This window comes from Zophobas morio, unplaced genomic scaffold (genome assembly GCF_036711695.1).
Source record: "Zophobas morio isolate AGI-343-1 ecotype UQ-CSIRO unplaced genomic scaffold, CSIRO_AGI_Zmor_V1 ptg000002l, whole genome shotgun sequence".
Classification (NCBI taxonomy): domain Eukaryota; kingdom Metazoa; phylum Arthropoda; class Insecta; order Coleoptera; family Tenebrionidae; genus Zophobas; species Zophobas morio.
This window is the reverse complement of record NW_026972107.1, coordinates 24,433,962-24,452,902: the sequence shown is the minus strand read 5'-3', so window position 1 is coordinate 24,452,902 and position 18,941 is coordinate 24,433,962. Positions and strand designations below refer to the sequence as shown.

General features: G+C 31.3%; 1 protein-coding gene across 2 annotated transcripts; it reads right to left on the bottom strand.

Annotated features, from left to right (window-relative positions):
* Positions 1 to 4,280: 4,280 nt before the first annotated feature.
* LOC135131236 (H/ACA ribonucleoprotein complex subunit 1-like) lies at positions 4,281 to 11,915 on the bottom strand. 2 transcript variants are annotated; one of them, XM_064058879.1, is made up of 6 exons: positions 11,798 to 11,915; positions 8,521 to 8,636; positions 8,288 to 8,471; positions 5,559 to 6,012; positions 5,255 to 5,441; positions 4,281 to 4,518 (listed from the first exon to the last, which is right to left on the bottom strand). In XM_064058879.1, exons 2-6 carry the CDS (start codon positions 8,629 to 8,631, stop codon positions 4,411 to 4,413), a joined length of 1,044 nt encoding a protein of 347 aa, XP_063914949.1. In that variant the 5' UTR covers positions 8,632 to 8,636; positions 11,798 to 11,915; the 3' UTR covers positions 4,281 to 4,410. The 2 variants fall into 2 exon arrangements, with proteins under 2 accessions (XP_063914949.1, XP_063914937.1); XM_064058867.1 differs by having other exon boundaries at positions 5,487 to 6,012; positions 11,798 to 11,912.
* Positions 11,916 to 18,941: the final 7,026 nt, after the last annotated feature.

Here is an 18,941-nt window from a genome sequence, read left to right as displayed (position 1 = left end):
AAATAATACATCGCTATTGTCACACTTATAAAAAAGAATATTTTACAGTTATTTGTTGAAAAGTTTTTAATATGCGGTCGTTGACTGTATAGAAAAAATATTTCATAACTTTTTATCAGAAGGAACTGGATTTGAATGTGTTTTTTTATCTTGTTTATTTTGGTTTTTAAGATAATTATACATAAATGAAAATGTCTATTATAAAAAATTAATAACAGGAGCAACAAAAAAAATACAGGTTACAATTTAACAATAATACTTTTATATATAACGTCGTTGCATCCTGATTCTACGGGGTTAATAGCAATTTAAACCCTAAATTGCAAATCATTGTTAAGCAGAGCTGTTCGTAGAATTAAACTCATAGCAAAAATCACAGCCAAATATAATAGGTACAACATAAAGAAAAAATTAACAACATAAATAATAATGCAGAGATGTAATCGATCGAGCTAAACCAAATGTTCATTATTGTTTACAACAAAATGTGGAACATATTCAGCATTTACCTACTGTAATTTAATTTTATTTGATCAATAAGATGAATTAATATTGTACCAATTTTCCTTATAAGTTCACACTTCTTTTATTAAAATTCTTATTAAAAAGTGTCTCATTTTCAGTAATAATACATGCAGACTTCACAATCACCTTGGATGAATAAGTGTATCTATAATCACTCTGTATACATTATACAATAATTAAATGCAGAAGTTGATGCGTATGTTTGTTTATCACTTGGTAAGTACTGTTACCGTAAAGAAACGTTAAAAAAAACTACTTATTAATACAGTTCTACATACTGTTCAAATACACTTTACAATAAAGTGGACTAAGGCAGTTTGTTATGCAATGTCCCCTTTTAATTAGCGGGAAAAAATAGAAGTGCTGAACTATGCACAAACAGCAAACGCAAATGTTGGACTTCCCGAATGTTATAACAGTGACCAAATTACTTTTGGCATTATGTTCAATATCTCTAGTGTTTAGATTTAGATTTATATGCATTCGCTCTCTTGTGTAGGATAAAAATTAAATTAAATAGTACATAAAATAAAGAGTCGTGTCGTTACCATTCGTTTTGCCACTCCAAACTTTCCACTTCAGAGCTACCACTTTTTTCTAGAAAATTAAAATTCTAATTTTTTTGACCTGTACCATGTCAGTTCTTCAGAATGGAAGACTGTCACATGGAAGCAGTAGTTTTTGATATCACACATGTGCATGACATAATTAAACCTTTACCTAAGTTGTTTCTAAATCAGACCACATTGTTAGATAATTTCCTCAATTAAAAAAATCTACATTAAATTGATAAGCCTTAGTAAAGTTTTCAACATTTTTGAAGTACCTACAGTTCTGTTATTATGTGTTCATAGAGGGCAGGAACAGTAGGTAATTTGCTTACCGTTCTCCTCTTGGTTGTTAGTCGTAGCAACCCGTAAACTGAACTTACTGCTATGGAAACCTGTACGGTAAATGATCGAAAAAGCAATGGTCGTACAAAAATGTATTTGTTTTATTTGTATTTGTACAAAGTGTCTATAAATGATGCATGCATCGCAATACCTCTGCAAAACTCTTGCATTGAGAGCAAGTTGGAGGCCACTCTCAACATTTTTTGTGACATACTTAAACACTAGATTTGTACACTTAGTTAAATCATGTAAATCCGTGGCAACTCTTTTTCTATTCTCGTTGCTGTTCTTAGCCCTTCCTGGATCAGAATCAATAACCGTTTCCCTAAAAATAACAGTTCGGCGAATGTTTGAACAAACTAACCGAAAATATTACTCGTTTTATTACAAATTTGTTGTGTACTGGAATAGTGTCACTCTTACAATTGGTCACTGAAGATCAGAAACTTACAAAATTGAACCAAGTGTCCCAAAGTGACTGTTGTGATTATGATTTCAAATTTGTTAATTAAGCACAAACCGAGATTTTGAAATTTACTAGAAATGATATTAATAATGACACTATAATTTAAAGAATTAAAGATTCTCATCCTAAGAAGAAAAAGTACAAGAAGGACTGAATTAAAAAAACATAAACATTTTGAAAATAATTGTTCTAAAATTGTTAAAAATGTAGAACCATACTGAATAATTGGCACACGAATTAGGACTGGTCAAAATTATAGAAATATGGTAAAAAATTATTTACTCTGGTTTTAAAACCTCAGCGTAAACTCAATATTAAATTTAATTTTATTCTATTACTTCTATTATATTTTTCACACACGCAAATTCACAAAACCAAATTTTGTAATTTTTTGAAAAAACTGGAATCTCTGATTGTATTTCAGGGGCGAGGGAAGTTCTGTCAAAATATTTTTTTTATTTTTCAATTTTTTGGTTTTGTTTTTTTTGTGAGCTTAAGATAAGGAAGTATTGTAATCGAGTCCATTGGGCGACCGGCTGCTTTCACAGTTTCTCTATGCGTCATGACCTAGAATACGAATGAATGAGTCTCTGGTTTCCGTCTGTCGGTCTGTCTGCTTGTCCGCCCTCTGTGTCAATTTTTGTTGGACAACAAACTTTGTCTAATCATCCCCACCAACAATGTGCTGACGTCATCTCAACATTGTAGGTAGTAAATGGGTTTTACACTGTATAAAATAACGTAGTCCTACGCGTGTAGTTCATGAACCAGTGTTGAGTTTTTACCCGAAACACCCATTTTTGGAAAGAAAAATCAAAATTTAATTTTTGAATCTGTAAAACCGAATGCTTTGAAAACTTTCAGATCTTTTGAAATTGTCATGAGCATGGTAAATGTTTAATCAAAATACATTTGCTTGTCCCCTCCTAAAAATTGATGACGTCACCTCAAAATTTTGCCGAATAAATCCTACCTAAAATATACAAAATATGATGAGTCTATACTTGTCATTTAACACTGCATTAATGTTTTTTAGATTTGCTTTTACAGGGTGGCTCAAAAAAATTAATGAAAGAATCAATTTATTTTATTGAATAAATCAGGAACTGTAAAACCGGATGCTTTGAAATCTTGGAAACGTTTTAAGGTTATCGTAATCATGGTAAATGATTAATCAAAATGTATTTATTTATCCCCTCCCACAAAAAGCATGACGTCATCTCAAAATTTTGTCGAATCTCTGCAAAATATTATCATCACAGTCGTATTTTTTACAACTGTTTACACAGGTGGCTCAAAAAAATGACAAAATTTTATAAAGTAAAACCTCATTTGGAACAAACCCCCGTAGCACACTTATTTACAATTATTAGTTCCTCACTTGTAAACATCAATTTACCAAGTCACTGTATTCAACATGAAAATGTCACTTAACTGGCTATAGCCTGTAAAAATTTTACTGGCTTGTCAGTAAAATTTTTACAGCCCTGCTCGTGCTCATATAACCATGTATTTTAAACTATTATAAGTTGAAATGACAGCCAAAGTTGATTCAGGAAAATTTTCACTCATAATTGCTGCTTCCTCAGTAATATAGCTTGCGCCACACTCATTTCAATACATCGAAAACGATAAATCGAAAAATCTAAATGACTAGACAACACAATAAGTGCTATGATAACTGCCATGCTGACGTGTGTTTCCAAGGCAATACGTCTAAAGCTCATGCGATGTTTCTTCAAATATTGGGCCGTATGGAATTTTTAATAGTTTATAATAGTTATTTATAAGTCAGAAACAAATAAAATATTGAACAATACACGCAAGGTAACCGGTTTTTACTGGCTCCAGAAGGTGACTGACTCTCCTGCGGCGTAATATTACGTATTTACATATGTTTATTTCAACTTACAGGGGTACTTATAAAAAAAACAAAATTCGTAAAATCAAATTAGGTATATAACTTTTCGCTGGATAATATGTTTCATTGTACTTGAGGGGCGAGGGAAACTCTCTCAAAACAACTTTTCACGATTTTTTTATGTAAACTTTTAATCATTTTAGTGATTATTATTATTATTGTAGAGAGTTGGATGATTATCCATGTGTCGGGCACTCAGTGACTGTTTAAAACCCACATTTGTAGCAAATTGACAAACTGGAATTCAATACTAAACTTAGCTTAAGACACTATTTCTATTTCACACAAGGGACAAACGCCCAACGTTGATTTGATTTTCTTTAATCGTAGGGTATGTTAAAAGATCTAAAGCTATCTAGCTATCTAAAAATTTGGAAACAACATTTGCAGAAACTGTTTCTTTGTAGTTTAATATATGTCCTAAACCAGACTGCGAGAATTTGGTTGAAATTCAGGCAGTAAACATAAACAAATATTGTCAGTTAAAGATATATTTATTTGATTTGTGTGTTTGTCTTCTCTTTGTCATTTTACAATAATTTATATATCAGTTGACAAAATTCACTGAGTATTTTTATTTATGTATCACATTTGGTTACAAGCTCCTAGTAAGCTGATCCTCCAACTCCAAAAGATTTAGACACTGAAACAGATCCACCTCCTCCAATTCCGCTAACCAACTTATTAACGGCTCCTAATGTTGATATAGGAATCTGAAAAAAATACACACGTTAGGATGTTTTAAGTTACAATTACTTGTAACAGTAAATACTACATGGTAATCATCAATTTCTGCACTCTTTAAATTGTAGAGTTTACGCTTAATTTCAATTGATCAATTGATTGTCACTCACTGGAAATTTTAACATCAATGACATCTTAGATGTTCAAGAAAAAATTTACAGAGTTTAAGAATGTGTTTATAAGTTTTTAGAAAATGAAATGTAAGACATATTGCTGATGTCTAAAAGGGTTTTAAGAAAGCAATAATTGATTATAACACTTATTTTATATCATCCGTCTTCTAAAATACAATATTTTCCTTAACCTACTACGTTCATACGTTCACTGTTAAAATTTGAACACAAAAAATAACTTTTTAATTGTCCTCGTTCTCTAATATCGCCTTTTCCTGGTGACAATAAATATTCACTTTGCCAACAATAATAGATACGATAGAACAATAGTAGAAGTTATCTATATCAAAGTTCTGAATTAAACTGCACAAAGTTAAATAGATAATAACATAGCCTACTGCCAAAATTGATAACAAACAGTAGTATATTGTAAAAAGTACAAATTAAGTATTCTAAAAAATTTGCAGTAACCATCAATATATCTTGTTATTTACAATAGTCACATGTCAAGTTAACTCATTATTTCCAATTAAATAATAGGAAAATAAAGCGTGGTATCCTACTTACGGCAAAATATACTAACGTAACTTACATTAAAGATATCGTCAAAAAGTCCAGAGTTGACTGATTTCGTAACACTGTAACCTCCGGATGCCACACCTCCTCCGCCGCCGCCTCCTCCTCCAAAACCACCTCCATATCCTCCTCCAAATCCACCACCGAAACCGCCTCCAAATCCACTAGCGAATCCTCCTCCGTAGCCGCCACCACCATAGCCACTGTAAAAATAAATAACTGTTAAACTCCCTAAATTCCTTACTTACACATTCTTGTAGCGAATGCGGCTATGGACATGTGGATGGTGATGTCCATGAACTCGGGTTTTTTGAACATACGTGACAGTATGTGGAACCACTTCGGCTTCTTTGACAACTTCTCCTTTGAAGCTTCCTCTTACTCCAACCTCAGCAGGAGCTTCTACTGTCTTTTCGATAATAGTAGGTTCTGCAGGAACTCGAATTTTCTTCTCAACGGTAGTAGGAACTCGAATTGTTTTTTCAACGTATGAAGGAACTTGGACGGTTTTTTCGACGTAATTAGGAATGACTGTTCTTTCAATGTAAGTAGTTTGGGGTTTTTGTTCTTCGATGATTTCTACTTCTTTTTGTACTACTGGAGCAGGAGCTTTATGACTAACTTTGGTGATGTAGGTTTCACCACCACCAGATGTTGCCCCAGCGTATGATCCGCCTATGGATCCTGCTACGCTAGAAGATCCTGCTAAGCCTGCACGTGCTGCGACGCCACCGCCAGCTGAAGCTCCTGCGTATAAACCTCCCGCAGATTTACCTAAAAATAAATTGTTCATTAATATTTGATACTTAGCGTTTGTTTTTTTTGGTAAACAAACTATTTTTAAAATGAGAAAAACAAATTAAATTGCATTATTGTTAATTAAATACGTTTTCTTTTATCGTATGTATGATCGACACAATTTAAAAAAATATTAAATATGTATGTGTTATTATATTAAATCACCTTCTGGATTTTTTTTTTAATTTTGAAATATTAACACTCAAGAAAGTGATAGTATTCAATGGTTTCTTGAAGGGAGTTTTTAATTATTACTACGAGAGCAAAACATCTAATTAGTAAATCAGTAACTTAATTGTAAATTATTTTTAAACAGCATGTATTAATCAGTACTGCATTAAACAGATGAGTAGTTCTAGTGTAAATCAAAAGAAAAAATAGCCCCATGCGCAATTAGTTACACGAGTTCTTAAAAATGTCAAATATTTGACTTAAAGGTAACCTCGAAAATAACTGTATTATCTTGATGATTGCATGAATTTGCAAAATAATATAAAACAGAGAAATGCAACTCTGTTATATATAATTATTGTTCCATCACTTAATCGAACCAACAGATACGTATTTCCTTTTAAAGATGTAATACTCCAAGTTTGGGTACAGTTCATCTAGTGTGAATTAACCTACTGAAAAAATCAATGAGAATTGTCAGAGTAGATAGAGTACAAGGTGGGAATTGTGAAAAGTAATAAATATTTTCTATAAATAATACTCTCTACGACGGTAAGTAATGCACAATAACCATGAACTGCAGTAGTTCTATGGTACTGTAACATATAGTCTGTTCTTGAAGAATACAGTTTTTTGAGATATCTTTATGAACTTTGTTAAATATTGTATTATCACAAAAGCAATGTTTATCATCCAGTACAATGATTTTATATACAAAATCATAAAAACGTGTATTTTTCTTTGCATTACGTTGTGAAAAGTCTACTACACTATAATACCTAATATTTCTTTCTTTCTGTAAAACCATTGACCCGACTTAAACCATATATAATAGCAAACAGTATTTAAAACTGAGGTTTAACGAAAACTCCCCTTGTAGATAAGAACTATTTTACAAATTAAGTTTCAATTTAAATGGTTTCATTTTCATGTTTAAATTCGTAACTTCTGACTGGCCAAAAATAAACATATCATTATATCACTCTGCAAGTGTCAAGTAAGATTTCCGTAAGACTCCAAAAAACATGACAGTAGATATGCGCTAAAATGACCCTGAACAATCCTCGATTTATCGCTCTAGGTTGTTATATACATATAACATATAATTAATAACAATTTTAACGTTTAGGGAAATTGTGATTATAACCTAAACTGTAATACCTTTGATTGTCTTAAAAAAATTTAGGATTTGATAAATATAACGTGTTACTAAAATTGTCACATTTACGTTCTTTCAGTGGAAAAAAACTACATTTTATTTAGTAGTCAATTTAAGAATTATGGAAATTAAAACCAGATTCCATTTTCCATCTTTGTTTTATTCTTACTTCTGTTTGTTTACTAAGGAAACCAGTTAATGCATTATCTTTTCTTGGTAAATAATTATTACTTTTTGTTACACATCAACATAAAAAATGACTCGAAATTTTGTTTTAAAAAAATAAGGATGTATAAATGTTCAAAACTGAAATGGCAAATTAGATCTTCATTTTCTTTAGAGGAAAATGACACACATTGATTGTAAGTATAAACTCGTGTGGACAAAATCAATTTCAAAAACTAAGACATAAAACATCCGCAAAAAAACAAGGACAAAAGCATTAAGTTTGTTTCTTCCAGGACAAGTCGTTGGTAGTCAATTAAAAATTGTTTAAAAATAGTTACACAACATGGATAAACAACTTTGAAAACAAATAATAAAATCCAGAAATACTGAATAAGCTTATTTGCTATGGAAACAAGTCTAGTGCGATAACAATACAAAGTGCAAATATTTTACAACTACCTGTACCAAGTAAAATTAAACGGCTTTAAAAACACTTTTTTTATATTTTCATCACGTTCTGTACTACCAAAACCGATACGTATGTTGCTGGTTTAAGAAGTCTGCCCACAGGGCCTCCGTATACAATTAGCTACTGATCAAAAGTCTCCACTGCTGATTTTTCTGGTGTTAGAGTGGTTTCAGGCAGTTCTTCTGGTGCCTCAGTTGTTTGAGGTATACGCCGCCTCAACAACGGCAAAATATCTAAGGGGCCAAACCCCTTGCCAAAATGATACGAAAAACCAGATGCATTACCGCTTCCATCTACTCCTCCTCCAAGTCCAGCTCCAGCAATTTGCCCATGGGGTGTACCAGCTTGTGCATGAAGGCCACCCTGAGCAGCATTTCCTGTTAATAATCCACCGAGACCAGCAGAAGCATGGTAACCAAGAAAGTTGACTCCAACGTTGCCATTTTCAAAACTGAACAAGGGCTTTGGCTAAAATGGTTTGAGCTAAACCAAAGATATTTTATTTGTTTATACTTACAGCAGCAGCGTCAAAACTTGCCGATATTGCGGCGGATTTTCCCAAGTGATGTGTAGGCAACGCAAGAATTATTACTGGTAACAGTAATGTTACATGTAAGAGTAACCACATTTTCTCTGAAATAAGAAATAAATCAAACAGTCAGACGATAATAACGCGAGATACTAAGAGCGGCGTGTGTGCGATGTCTTTATTAGATAAGCAGTCGGTAGTGCTTTTACAAGTAGCAAACGTGAAATGCATTAACAAAAAGTGTTTATTCTTATTTCTATTGTCATTCCAAGGATTTATAGGCAATTTAGAAGTACCATAGTTTTGCATAAACACTTGTTACATTTAAATTACACATTCCAAATGAATCACTGAAATTTCATTATAATGTCTGCGCGTTGTTTACAACGACATGGATTTGTTCAAAATAATTAGCACCAAATTTCAATTTTTGTTGTGCTGTAACGATGTACCAAATTCTAATTGTTGCTCATCTTCACACGGTTAATAACAGTTATTGTGCGTTTTTTGTTAAAGTTTATATACATTTTAATGAGATAAAAGAATCAAGGAAAACGAGTTGAATGGTTTGACGCAGGCTCGCAGTTCATATTAACTCGTAGTGCTTGTAAATATACGTAGACTGGCGTCACAAAATTATTAAGAAATCATAATTATATTTTTTATGACATGCTGTTAGGAAAATAAACATAATCCCCACATATTATACATCATTTGTACACACCTCATCACATAACACAAATTTGTACATCTCTATGCGTAAATGTAAAATTAAAAGCAAAATTTGTCTTGTATAAATAAGAATTATTCTCGACTGACTAGACTACCTATACGACGATATGGAAGTTCTTTTTAAATAAAATCGTACCAATATTTCGTCTTAATTTTATAACGTATAGTTCAACCTTAACAGAAACATCAAGTTTCTGAAAACTCGTAACTTTGTTTCTCTGTTTGATTAAGAGCTAAGTACTTGAATACGAAAAAAATCAACACAAAAAACAAAAAGACATGAATAAATTATTTTTTGTCATGACTTTATAAATGTTACATGTGTTACATTCCCACATTAATTGTTCTTCAACTTAGAATGTTAATTATGTCAGACATTATTTTTATACAGTACGTCCCTAATACATGATGCATATGCTGCACACATTTCAGGAATGAAATATGATTAAAAAGCACCAGAGATATATGTATTTTTCATACAAACATTGGTTCCGTGCTTTTACATGTACTTAATATTTTAATTGTCATGCACATGTTGCATTAGCATTTCATGATTTTACCTCAGAAGTTCATAACACTGGACTTATGTACTTAATTAATCACACAGGAAAGTCTCGAAAACAGCGGATCACCTCGGGCTTATATACTGACATTTCATTTTGAGTAGCTTATTTTACATTAGTGTTTGTTTGGGTTTTAACCTCGGAAATCCATTTCACCGGGCTTACATACTGTCAGAATTTTAACGACACTGACCACTTTTCCTCAGAGCAACTTTATTTTTAGTACTGATTTTGATTAAGACAAAGAAACATGATACGAGACAAAAGCAAGGATAAATCTACAATAAAAAAAAATGTAAATTTTACAGACTCGCGTAAACATTTGGATCAGTTTTTGAAGGACTAAGTAACTATATTTAAAAAATATGACAGTGTTTGAATAATAGTTTTTTAGATGTTGTCAAGGTATAGACATTTTTTTTCAAAAATCATTTCATTTGGTTGAATGTTTTACAGATTTTATTTACTTTTTGTTCTGATTATTATTAAAATGTATAATTACCACAAAATATTTACATAATTATTCACATAGTTTTTTAACTATCCAAAGCTGAGCAGAATTTTATTAATAAATATTACCCAAGTTATTACTTTAATATCATCAACAGATTCAAGACTGTAAAAACAACCTAATTAATTATGTCTCTTAATTTTTTTTCAAAAATGATGTACTGTATTTTATTATTCTTTCATATTAGTCCTAACACCAAGTTTAATAGTATGCGTAAAAACGAAAATGGATATTTTTTAATAACTTATACAACAATATGCCATAAATTCAAAAATATATCTAGTATTAAGAAACATTAATCTGCAATATTTGCACATTCGGCATTATTTGAAAATCTCAAAAATATGATTTTTCACATTATTTGCATGAATTTTTGCGACTTTTTAGAAGAAGGTTTTTTGATTTTCCATCATATATGTAAAATTTGCCCATTAAAATATTAATAACATAATAAGCATTAAGTTTTGTACAATTCCTTTCAAAATTGGCTAAAATGGAACCAAACACATAGTACTAAGTATTTTGATTTTTTTTAATTTTTGCTCTAGTTGGCCATGACGCTTACGTCAGCCGTTTCAGTTGCACTACTTACGCACCATGGCCAACTAGGGCAACAATTAAAAAAAAATCGTACAGTACAATGTTTAACGAGCCTCCATCTATAATCCATATATTTAATGACATCAGAATATCGTTCACACAGCAACATAATCTAATATTAATAGTCAATTAAAGTATATCTACGGCAATTTTTTTATAAAACTGAGTTACTTCTTTGGTTAACAAATGAAATACTAATTGATCTTAACTAATGGCCTTATGAGAAAGAAATTTGTCAGGTGTTTATTTTTATTTTTTTAGTATTTTCTTCTTGATTTTGTTGCCTACTTTAATATCCAAAATTATATTTTCACATTATACCTATATAGTGGAACTGTAATTCTAAGACTGCAAAGTAACTTTCAATACATATATTATATACAAAAATATGTTAAAATTATAAAATATTTCTAAACTGTTAATTTGAAGCAACAGAGAAAAATTCGAAATTTCTATAAAAGACTGAAATTAAAATGTATCTCATTATTAATTTTCGAAAACTAACGTTTTAGAAAATTTTAAACTAAAATTTTATATGTACGATACTAACAAATATTAGCTGCAATCGATACGTGTGTGTCTCATGAAATAATCACATTTTTCTAATCATTTATATTCACAGACCTGCAAGATATTTAACGTTACTTGAATAAGTTTTGCACGACTACAGTAAAGTAACTTTTTGTCAACCAGCACTTATTAACAAAAAAAAGTGAAAAATAATTACACACATAACGAACACAAACACATAAATATACACCGTGTCTTAGAGATTATAAGCAATTAAAATAAAATTCCTTTAACTAATGTAAATTTAACGCATGTGTCTTAAGCATAAAGTTCGAAAACTCTCTCTCACCCCTCAGATCCTTGTTCTCTTGTCACTATGTTACTCACTATAAAGGAAACTACCAACTGTCTTCAAAATTTCAAATGTTGTATATATACGTCATTGTACCTGTTGAACCTGAGAGTAATTCTCAAAGCCGCAGGCCTTGTTGATGGTCTGACGAAGGTCAAAAGTAGATGCTCTCTATTCCGTCTGAGACTAATTATCATCATTACAGTGCAGTGAAAGAAATTACGCTTTCAAAATATCAGCAACCATAAGCACCTAGGAAATTTAAACACTAAGCCAAATACTTCAAGGATTCGTCATAAAATTTAGTCCAATTTTTAAAGTGAGAAAGAACAAGTGGGTTTTTTTAGGATGTTTTTAAATTATCGGAATTTCCCATTTGAATGAATTATTGACTTGGCCAAACAAATGTAGATTAGATGTGGAAAATACCTATAGTGGTGATGTTATCAGTAGGAAATTTAATTTATAAAACAACACAACATACGACTCTTTACTAATTTTGCTGGGAAAGTTGTCATTTCGCGTTAATTGATTCGAGTGAACACAAAAAAGCGGTGATGTTACAGTTGAGTTGATAACACTAATGAAGCTTGTGTCACTGTAATTTAAAATACAAAAAGGAGCAACGTTTTCCATGACAAAATAATAATGTAAACTTATGACCTAATGTGTTCATTTCAATAAAAAAAACCTAACGTAAAAATTATTTTTATAAAGTTAATTTTCCATTTTAAACTGTTTTGATCCTTCTCTCAGCACATATAATATTATATCTAAACTGTCATTATTTTAATTTCAATAGTAATGTCAAGTTAAAATTACACCACACATTTACATCACATGCTTGTTCTTACTATTTCAAGCAAACAAATAATACTCTTTGCTCAAACGTTGCATAACGACATTATATTTTATATATTTATATTATAAGTGTTAATTAAAAATTGATTACTCAATGACGTGAATGTACAATGCATTCTTGACAGTTTAATTTAGTGGGAATATCCGAGTGTATTATATGGCGTATTTTTTTTGTTTCAAATTTTGACATGCATCAACAAAATTTTATATAATAGTTTCTAACGATTTTAAAACTTTACAAAAACACACTGTAGAAAAGAGTCAATCATTTTTTTTTTGTTTGGATGTTTAACGGCAATTATAAAAACACTGGAAATTTTTATGTAACTGTTATTATTTTTCACTTTTTATTTTTATACTATTCTATGGTTTTAATAATTCAGAACACTAGAGAAAGAGTAACACTATTAAATGCAATTGACAAATAGGTTGCAAACGTGTTACAAGCTGAACTAGAATATTCTCAAATTTTTAAATAAATACACCTCGTGTATGTTTTATTCATCATTTGATAACTGTCGCTCTGGCCTAATTTCTTCGCAACAATTTATTCGTTATTCTTACCTTCGTAAAATATTTTTAAGTACCATGTTTATTTTCAAACTGGAATAAAAAATTGATGTCAAAAGTTTAGATAATAATTTCCTCGTTCCTCCTCGATGACCGATTGTACCCTTTGCATTTTTCTGAAAACAGTTTTTCAGTTGAAATAACATCACTTACTGTGAGAAAGTTGTTTTTATTTATATATTAGTCAATAACCACTACCCTATTTCGTTAATCAATAGAGTAACCACTGATATAATCAATAAATATAACCAAAATAAAAATTTCAAAAATAATAATACTAATCAAAAACAGAAATATTATAAGTTTCCATACATATAAAGAATTTATCTAATAAGATGAACAAAATTTTGAAAAGTAATATATTACGCACAAAGTCGAAAAGTATTCCATTCCTGTCGAGGTGAACTAGTGGCATAAGTGAAATGGTCCAAATTAGGAAAAACAAAACTGTGAACGTTAAGAGATAACATTAACAGCTTAAGTCAAATTTATGAAATTATTCTTAGTTTTTATATAATCATTAATATGAGGCACAAGATAACATGTAGTCAGAAATATATAAACTGTGTGTTTTATGATGTAGTTTAGTTATGATTATTAATGGTTTAATCTGATTTTAAAAGTTTATTACACATACATTTTTGTTTCCTAATATTATTCAACTTAAGTTTTACTCGACATGTATGTATCATTAATTATAGTTTTATAATGTAGTTTATTCAATGGCGGCTCGTGACCTTTTGAAATGAGGGGACACAATTTGATTGATGAGTTAAATATGAAGATATAAAAGAGGTTGTTATTACCAATTAATAGACGAGAATATATGGCGGAAATAAATACACAAATACATTCAATAAAAGAAAAAAGTGCTTGTCCACATACCTTTGGTTTTAAATCATTACTGAGAAGACAAACAATAGAAAACAATTTATTATTTTGAAATTCTCCAACTAGTTACTGGTAGTGGTCACTGTTCAAGCAAGACCCGATTCCAGCTGAATACAGCGACTAAACGCACGGTTTCCATGGCAACGGTGTAAACAAAACGTCTAAGTGAGGCATGATTTGGTCTCCGCTTTTATCAGCACTTCAGCAACGTATCATATGTCCAAGACATTTTATACAAATAGAGCAAGATAAATTATGACACAAATTTTCGGATCATTTTTGAAATATTGAAATTACTATTTTGCTACGTCCAGTGTGTTTGTAGACGTTGCAATTTTGAGAGGGTACGTGTCCGTGTGCCCCCTGGGACCAGCCACCCCTGAGTTTATTTAGTTTATTTTATCCAGTACTGACAAGTAAGACAACACATTTTAGTTGACCATGCTATATGTTAGTGCTAGTAACTTGTAGGTTTATGAAATTTTATTTCAGAAGTTGCCTGACTCAAAAACGATTTAAAATATTATTATAAAAAAGTTCGCTTTTACCTTTATACAAATTTAAGTGTTTAGCAAAGTTATCCATATTTTACAGTATTAGATAAATGTGTTGTAGAATGTTAAAATTTAATAGTGACAAAATTTATACTGTACATTATGTAAGAAATTGGTAAAAATAGTCTCATTCTGATACAACCACTAAATTTTGTAGCCTTGATAAAGGACAAAGTTGGAAGTCAGAAACGTCGGCCATATTGTAAAAAATGTTATTATTAAAGTCAGATTCCCCACTATGCCTTTTTTAATTTAAAAAATAAAAACGTCTTTCAATTTGTTGAAGCCTAATTTGCAACTACCCAGTTATAATTTATAACTTTAAAATAATTTCAATAAATTTAAAAACATAATTTGTGCTTGGTCTGACCATACAAAAGAATGTGAACTTGCACACTGAAAAAATCATACTGTTTGAGAGAAGTAGGGTACCGGCAGTAAAAGTGAATATTGAATACATTGGTTTCAAAAACAAAAACACTAGTGCTGATCACCGATAAGATATGTTTTATCTATTTTTGGTCACTTATTTCACTCAGTGTCTTTACAAACATACTAAAATTATTAACATTCTGCCAATAAAAAGGCTCAATTACATGAATTTACTGGGGAAATTTATATTCGCCCTCAAAAATATTACTCGTAAGTTCGTAACATTGTTTATTACAATTTGGTTATAATTAACCCATAAATGTATTCATTTGAAGTAATTATTTTGTTGAAATCCTGAGCAATCAATATGCAACAAACCTGCATTAGAAACGGCATCAAGCAAATGTGTTCTAATAATAGAGTTAATAGTTGTTTACATAATTAGAACAATGAAGTTGTTTCACAAAGCGTAGTCAAGAACTTTTGGGAACAAGTTACACACATTCTTGTGCATTTTAATAGTACAACAATTTTATGAAACAACTTTTATATACTTACTAACGCTTATAAATATTCTTGTGTGCCTGCAAAAAGTGCACCGAACAATTATTGTTTGATGTATAGAAATTATAAAAAAAATATGAAAGTCTCTAAAAGTTAGCACAGAAGGTAGCGACAATTTGCATAAATTCAGGTACAGTGTTGTTATACTTAGCAGTACTCAAAAAAAGATTTTGAATCTGACATTAAAAGCATGTGGAGTAAGTTTACTGAATAAACATCGTCTATAACAAAAGTGGATATGTTGATAGTGTGTGACAACTGAAAGATGAAGATGTTCACTCTTCTACGATGAAACAAATGCCTTAAATAGTGAAAACTGTTGTTAAGTATACAATCTACTTTTATTTTTCTTAATTCTGCAATTTTTTAAGCCCAGGCAGTACAGTGCAACAAATTTCGTTTCTTTCAAAACTTATAAAATGAAATAAATCAGGAGTGGATCCAAAATCCAGTGGATTTTCGCGTTACAGGGACCCTACTCTTGACTTCGCTGAGTTTTCTCACTGGTGACAAACGTCATGTGTTTAATTTCACCGTCGTCTTCGTTGATTCACTATTAAAGTCTCTCCAATTGGTTACAATCGTCCGACTTGTCAAAAGGGAAAATATCAAAAGATGTCACTCCCTTCGGGAGTTACAGGAACCTGTAATTAATCCGTTTTGTCACGCGCCAAAACACTTTGTGCTTGAATTGATATTATCAAAATGTCCAAAAAATATTGCTCTGTGGCTGCCTGTGGGGTAATCAAGGATCCTAGAGACCACACAATAATACACAGATTCCCTTCAAACACTGTGAACAAAAGGTTGTGGTGCAAAAATGTTTTTAATGCTACAAGTACGTACCCCAACATGAATCTTTTACCTAAGGGAATGTATAGCCATTAAAACCATTTCAGGAGATAATATTGCAAATAACTTATACATTTGTGGTAAACACTTTGAGAGAAGTTGTTATTATACAAAAGACTTAAACCCGGCTCTGTTCCTACTTTGTTCCTCCATGGTTCCAAGTCACCGCTACCTGTTCCTACTTCTTCAAGCTCCTCAGCAAGTACTAAACGTGATCCAGAATGCAGCTTCATAATTCCTGAGACACATTCCAATAACAATGTAAACACCTCAAAGAAAAGCTTTCCTACTGCAGATCCCTTTGAAGACCATCCACGCCCATGGCGTTGTGACTTTGGCACCGGTATCGAAATTTTGCCTCTTTTTCAAGTAAAAACCGAAATACATGATGTCAAATTGTGTCAAAAAGTCAGACCACGACAGACATTTAGCCGACATTACAGATTCCTTTCCCTCCCGACGTATGCGCCCTCACATGTCACATTTAAGGGATTGGAGAGACTTTAATAGTGAATCAACGAAGACGACGAATTTCACTAATTTGAGTAAGTGTCTACTCTTGACAACCTGTGAGATGATAAATCTCACCCAATGAGTTATTTCACCAAAATATGTGGCAACGCCGTGGGAATTAAAATGTATCGAACAAACGAGAAACGAATAATTGACAAGTGACAAATTTTTTTGAAGTTCGAAAGCAAAAACTTTTAATTATTGAATACAATGAAAATAACGTAAATACAGAAAGACATCTTGGTCAAATTTGTGAAAAGTAATCCAGATTTGACGTCTGGGAGTTTTCTCCAAATTTTACAACAAAAAAGACAGAAGAGTTGTGGATAACTATTGCGCGTGCTTCGGTTTGTTCTTCTTGAAGCCCATGCACATCGTCATCAAATAATCCTTAAAATAAGTATTAAAATCTTCTGAATTGTTATCTAGACAATTTCAGTACTTTCACGAATATTAATTTCTCCCAAATCTTCAGGCGGAGGAATGTTATTTTGAATGCACAAATTGTGAAAAACCACACAAGCGTTTATAATTTTTCCGGCTACTTCTGGCATATAATGTAACACTCGATCTTTTAAACAACATCTGGATCATTCTTTCAATAAAGCATTGTATCGTTCTACCAAACTTCTTACTCTCTTATGTTGTACGTTAAAACGATACACAACGATGGGGGGAGGTACACGGGCTATATGGGTACAGTCTATGCATCCTATTACTCCAGCAAATCCGAAATCGTTGCAAAATCTATAAGAAAATCTTCTAGGTATAATTAAAGCTCTTGAAAGTTTTTGGAAACCTTAATCATTGCATTTAAAATCTCTGGTCTATTCAATGCTTCTGTAACTTCTCGGACACTTCGGCTTACACTTTGTTTTGAAATATCGATATAAGCATTGTATCCAACATCTGTCTGATACAAAACGCAAAGCTGCAAGAACCTAAACATTTTAAGTAGAACCTGCATTCTTCTTAAATGTTTACTTTTTATAGAGTACCTAATATACTTGAATGAAGGCAGTTTTGTGACAGACATACTTAGATACCTGTGTATTTACAGCTAGATCTGTCGATCTTAGTTTTGGTCGCATAGGTGGTTCCACCATCTAACAATATTATAATTAAACAGTCTCTTATTAACTTTAAATAATTTGATAAATTGTTTTTCGGGCAATTTAGTTAAGGGATTGCCAGTACATCGCGAAGCAGGTTCCAAATCTTCAACATCTTCGTTTAAAATATTTTGTATTACAAAATCATCCATTTTTTTAAAAATATTTAATCACCAAAAAAAAAACGAACCAAAATAGTAACAGCACACGTTAAAATATTTCAGAATGTAAAAAACACACAAAAACATACAAATCTCTCCCAAAATGAGAAATCTCATCGAAAAAGTATCAACTGTTTAAAGTCACGCGTTTCCATGTGGATTTTCTCATCGCTGAGTTGAATCATTGTGTCAAGAGTAGACTTTTAAAAAAATTCACTAAAATCACGTCATTTTAGTGAAAAAAGTCACAAATGAGAAAACTCACTCGGTCAAGAGTAAGCTCCCAGGTCGGGCACACTATCTACAGCACTGGCGAGAAATGTTATAGTTATATATGTTGATAATGAGAATTATTGCAAAATTTTTAGTTTGCATTTTACTGTCTACATAATAATCTTAACAAACGTGTAAAACTTGACAATAATCGGACCAGTATTTTCGGGGATTAGTAATCTGTCTAATAAAAATCGACCCAAATGACAGATGAAAGAGAGACGACAACTTACTACTTTTTCGAAATTTAATAAAGATAATGAAACGTCGAAAAAACATAAAAATAGCAATTCGCCGTATAGACCCTATTACAGTACTTCTTTAGGATACGCTCGAGAAGTAAAAATGAAAAACATTATACAGACACAACCTTTTTTGAACAGTTTAAACATTTTTGACTCTTATTACTTTTCCATAC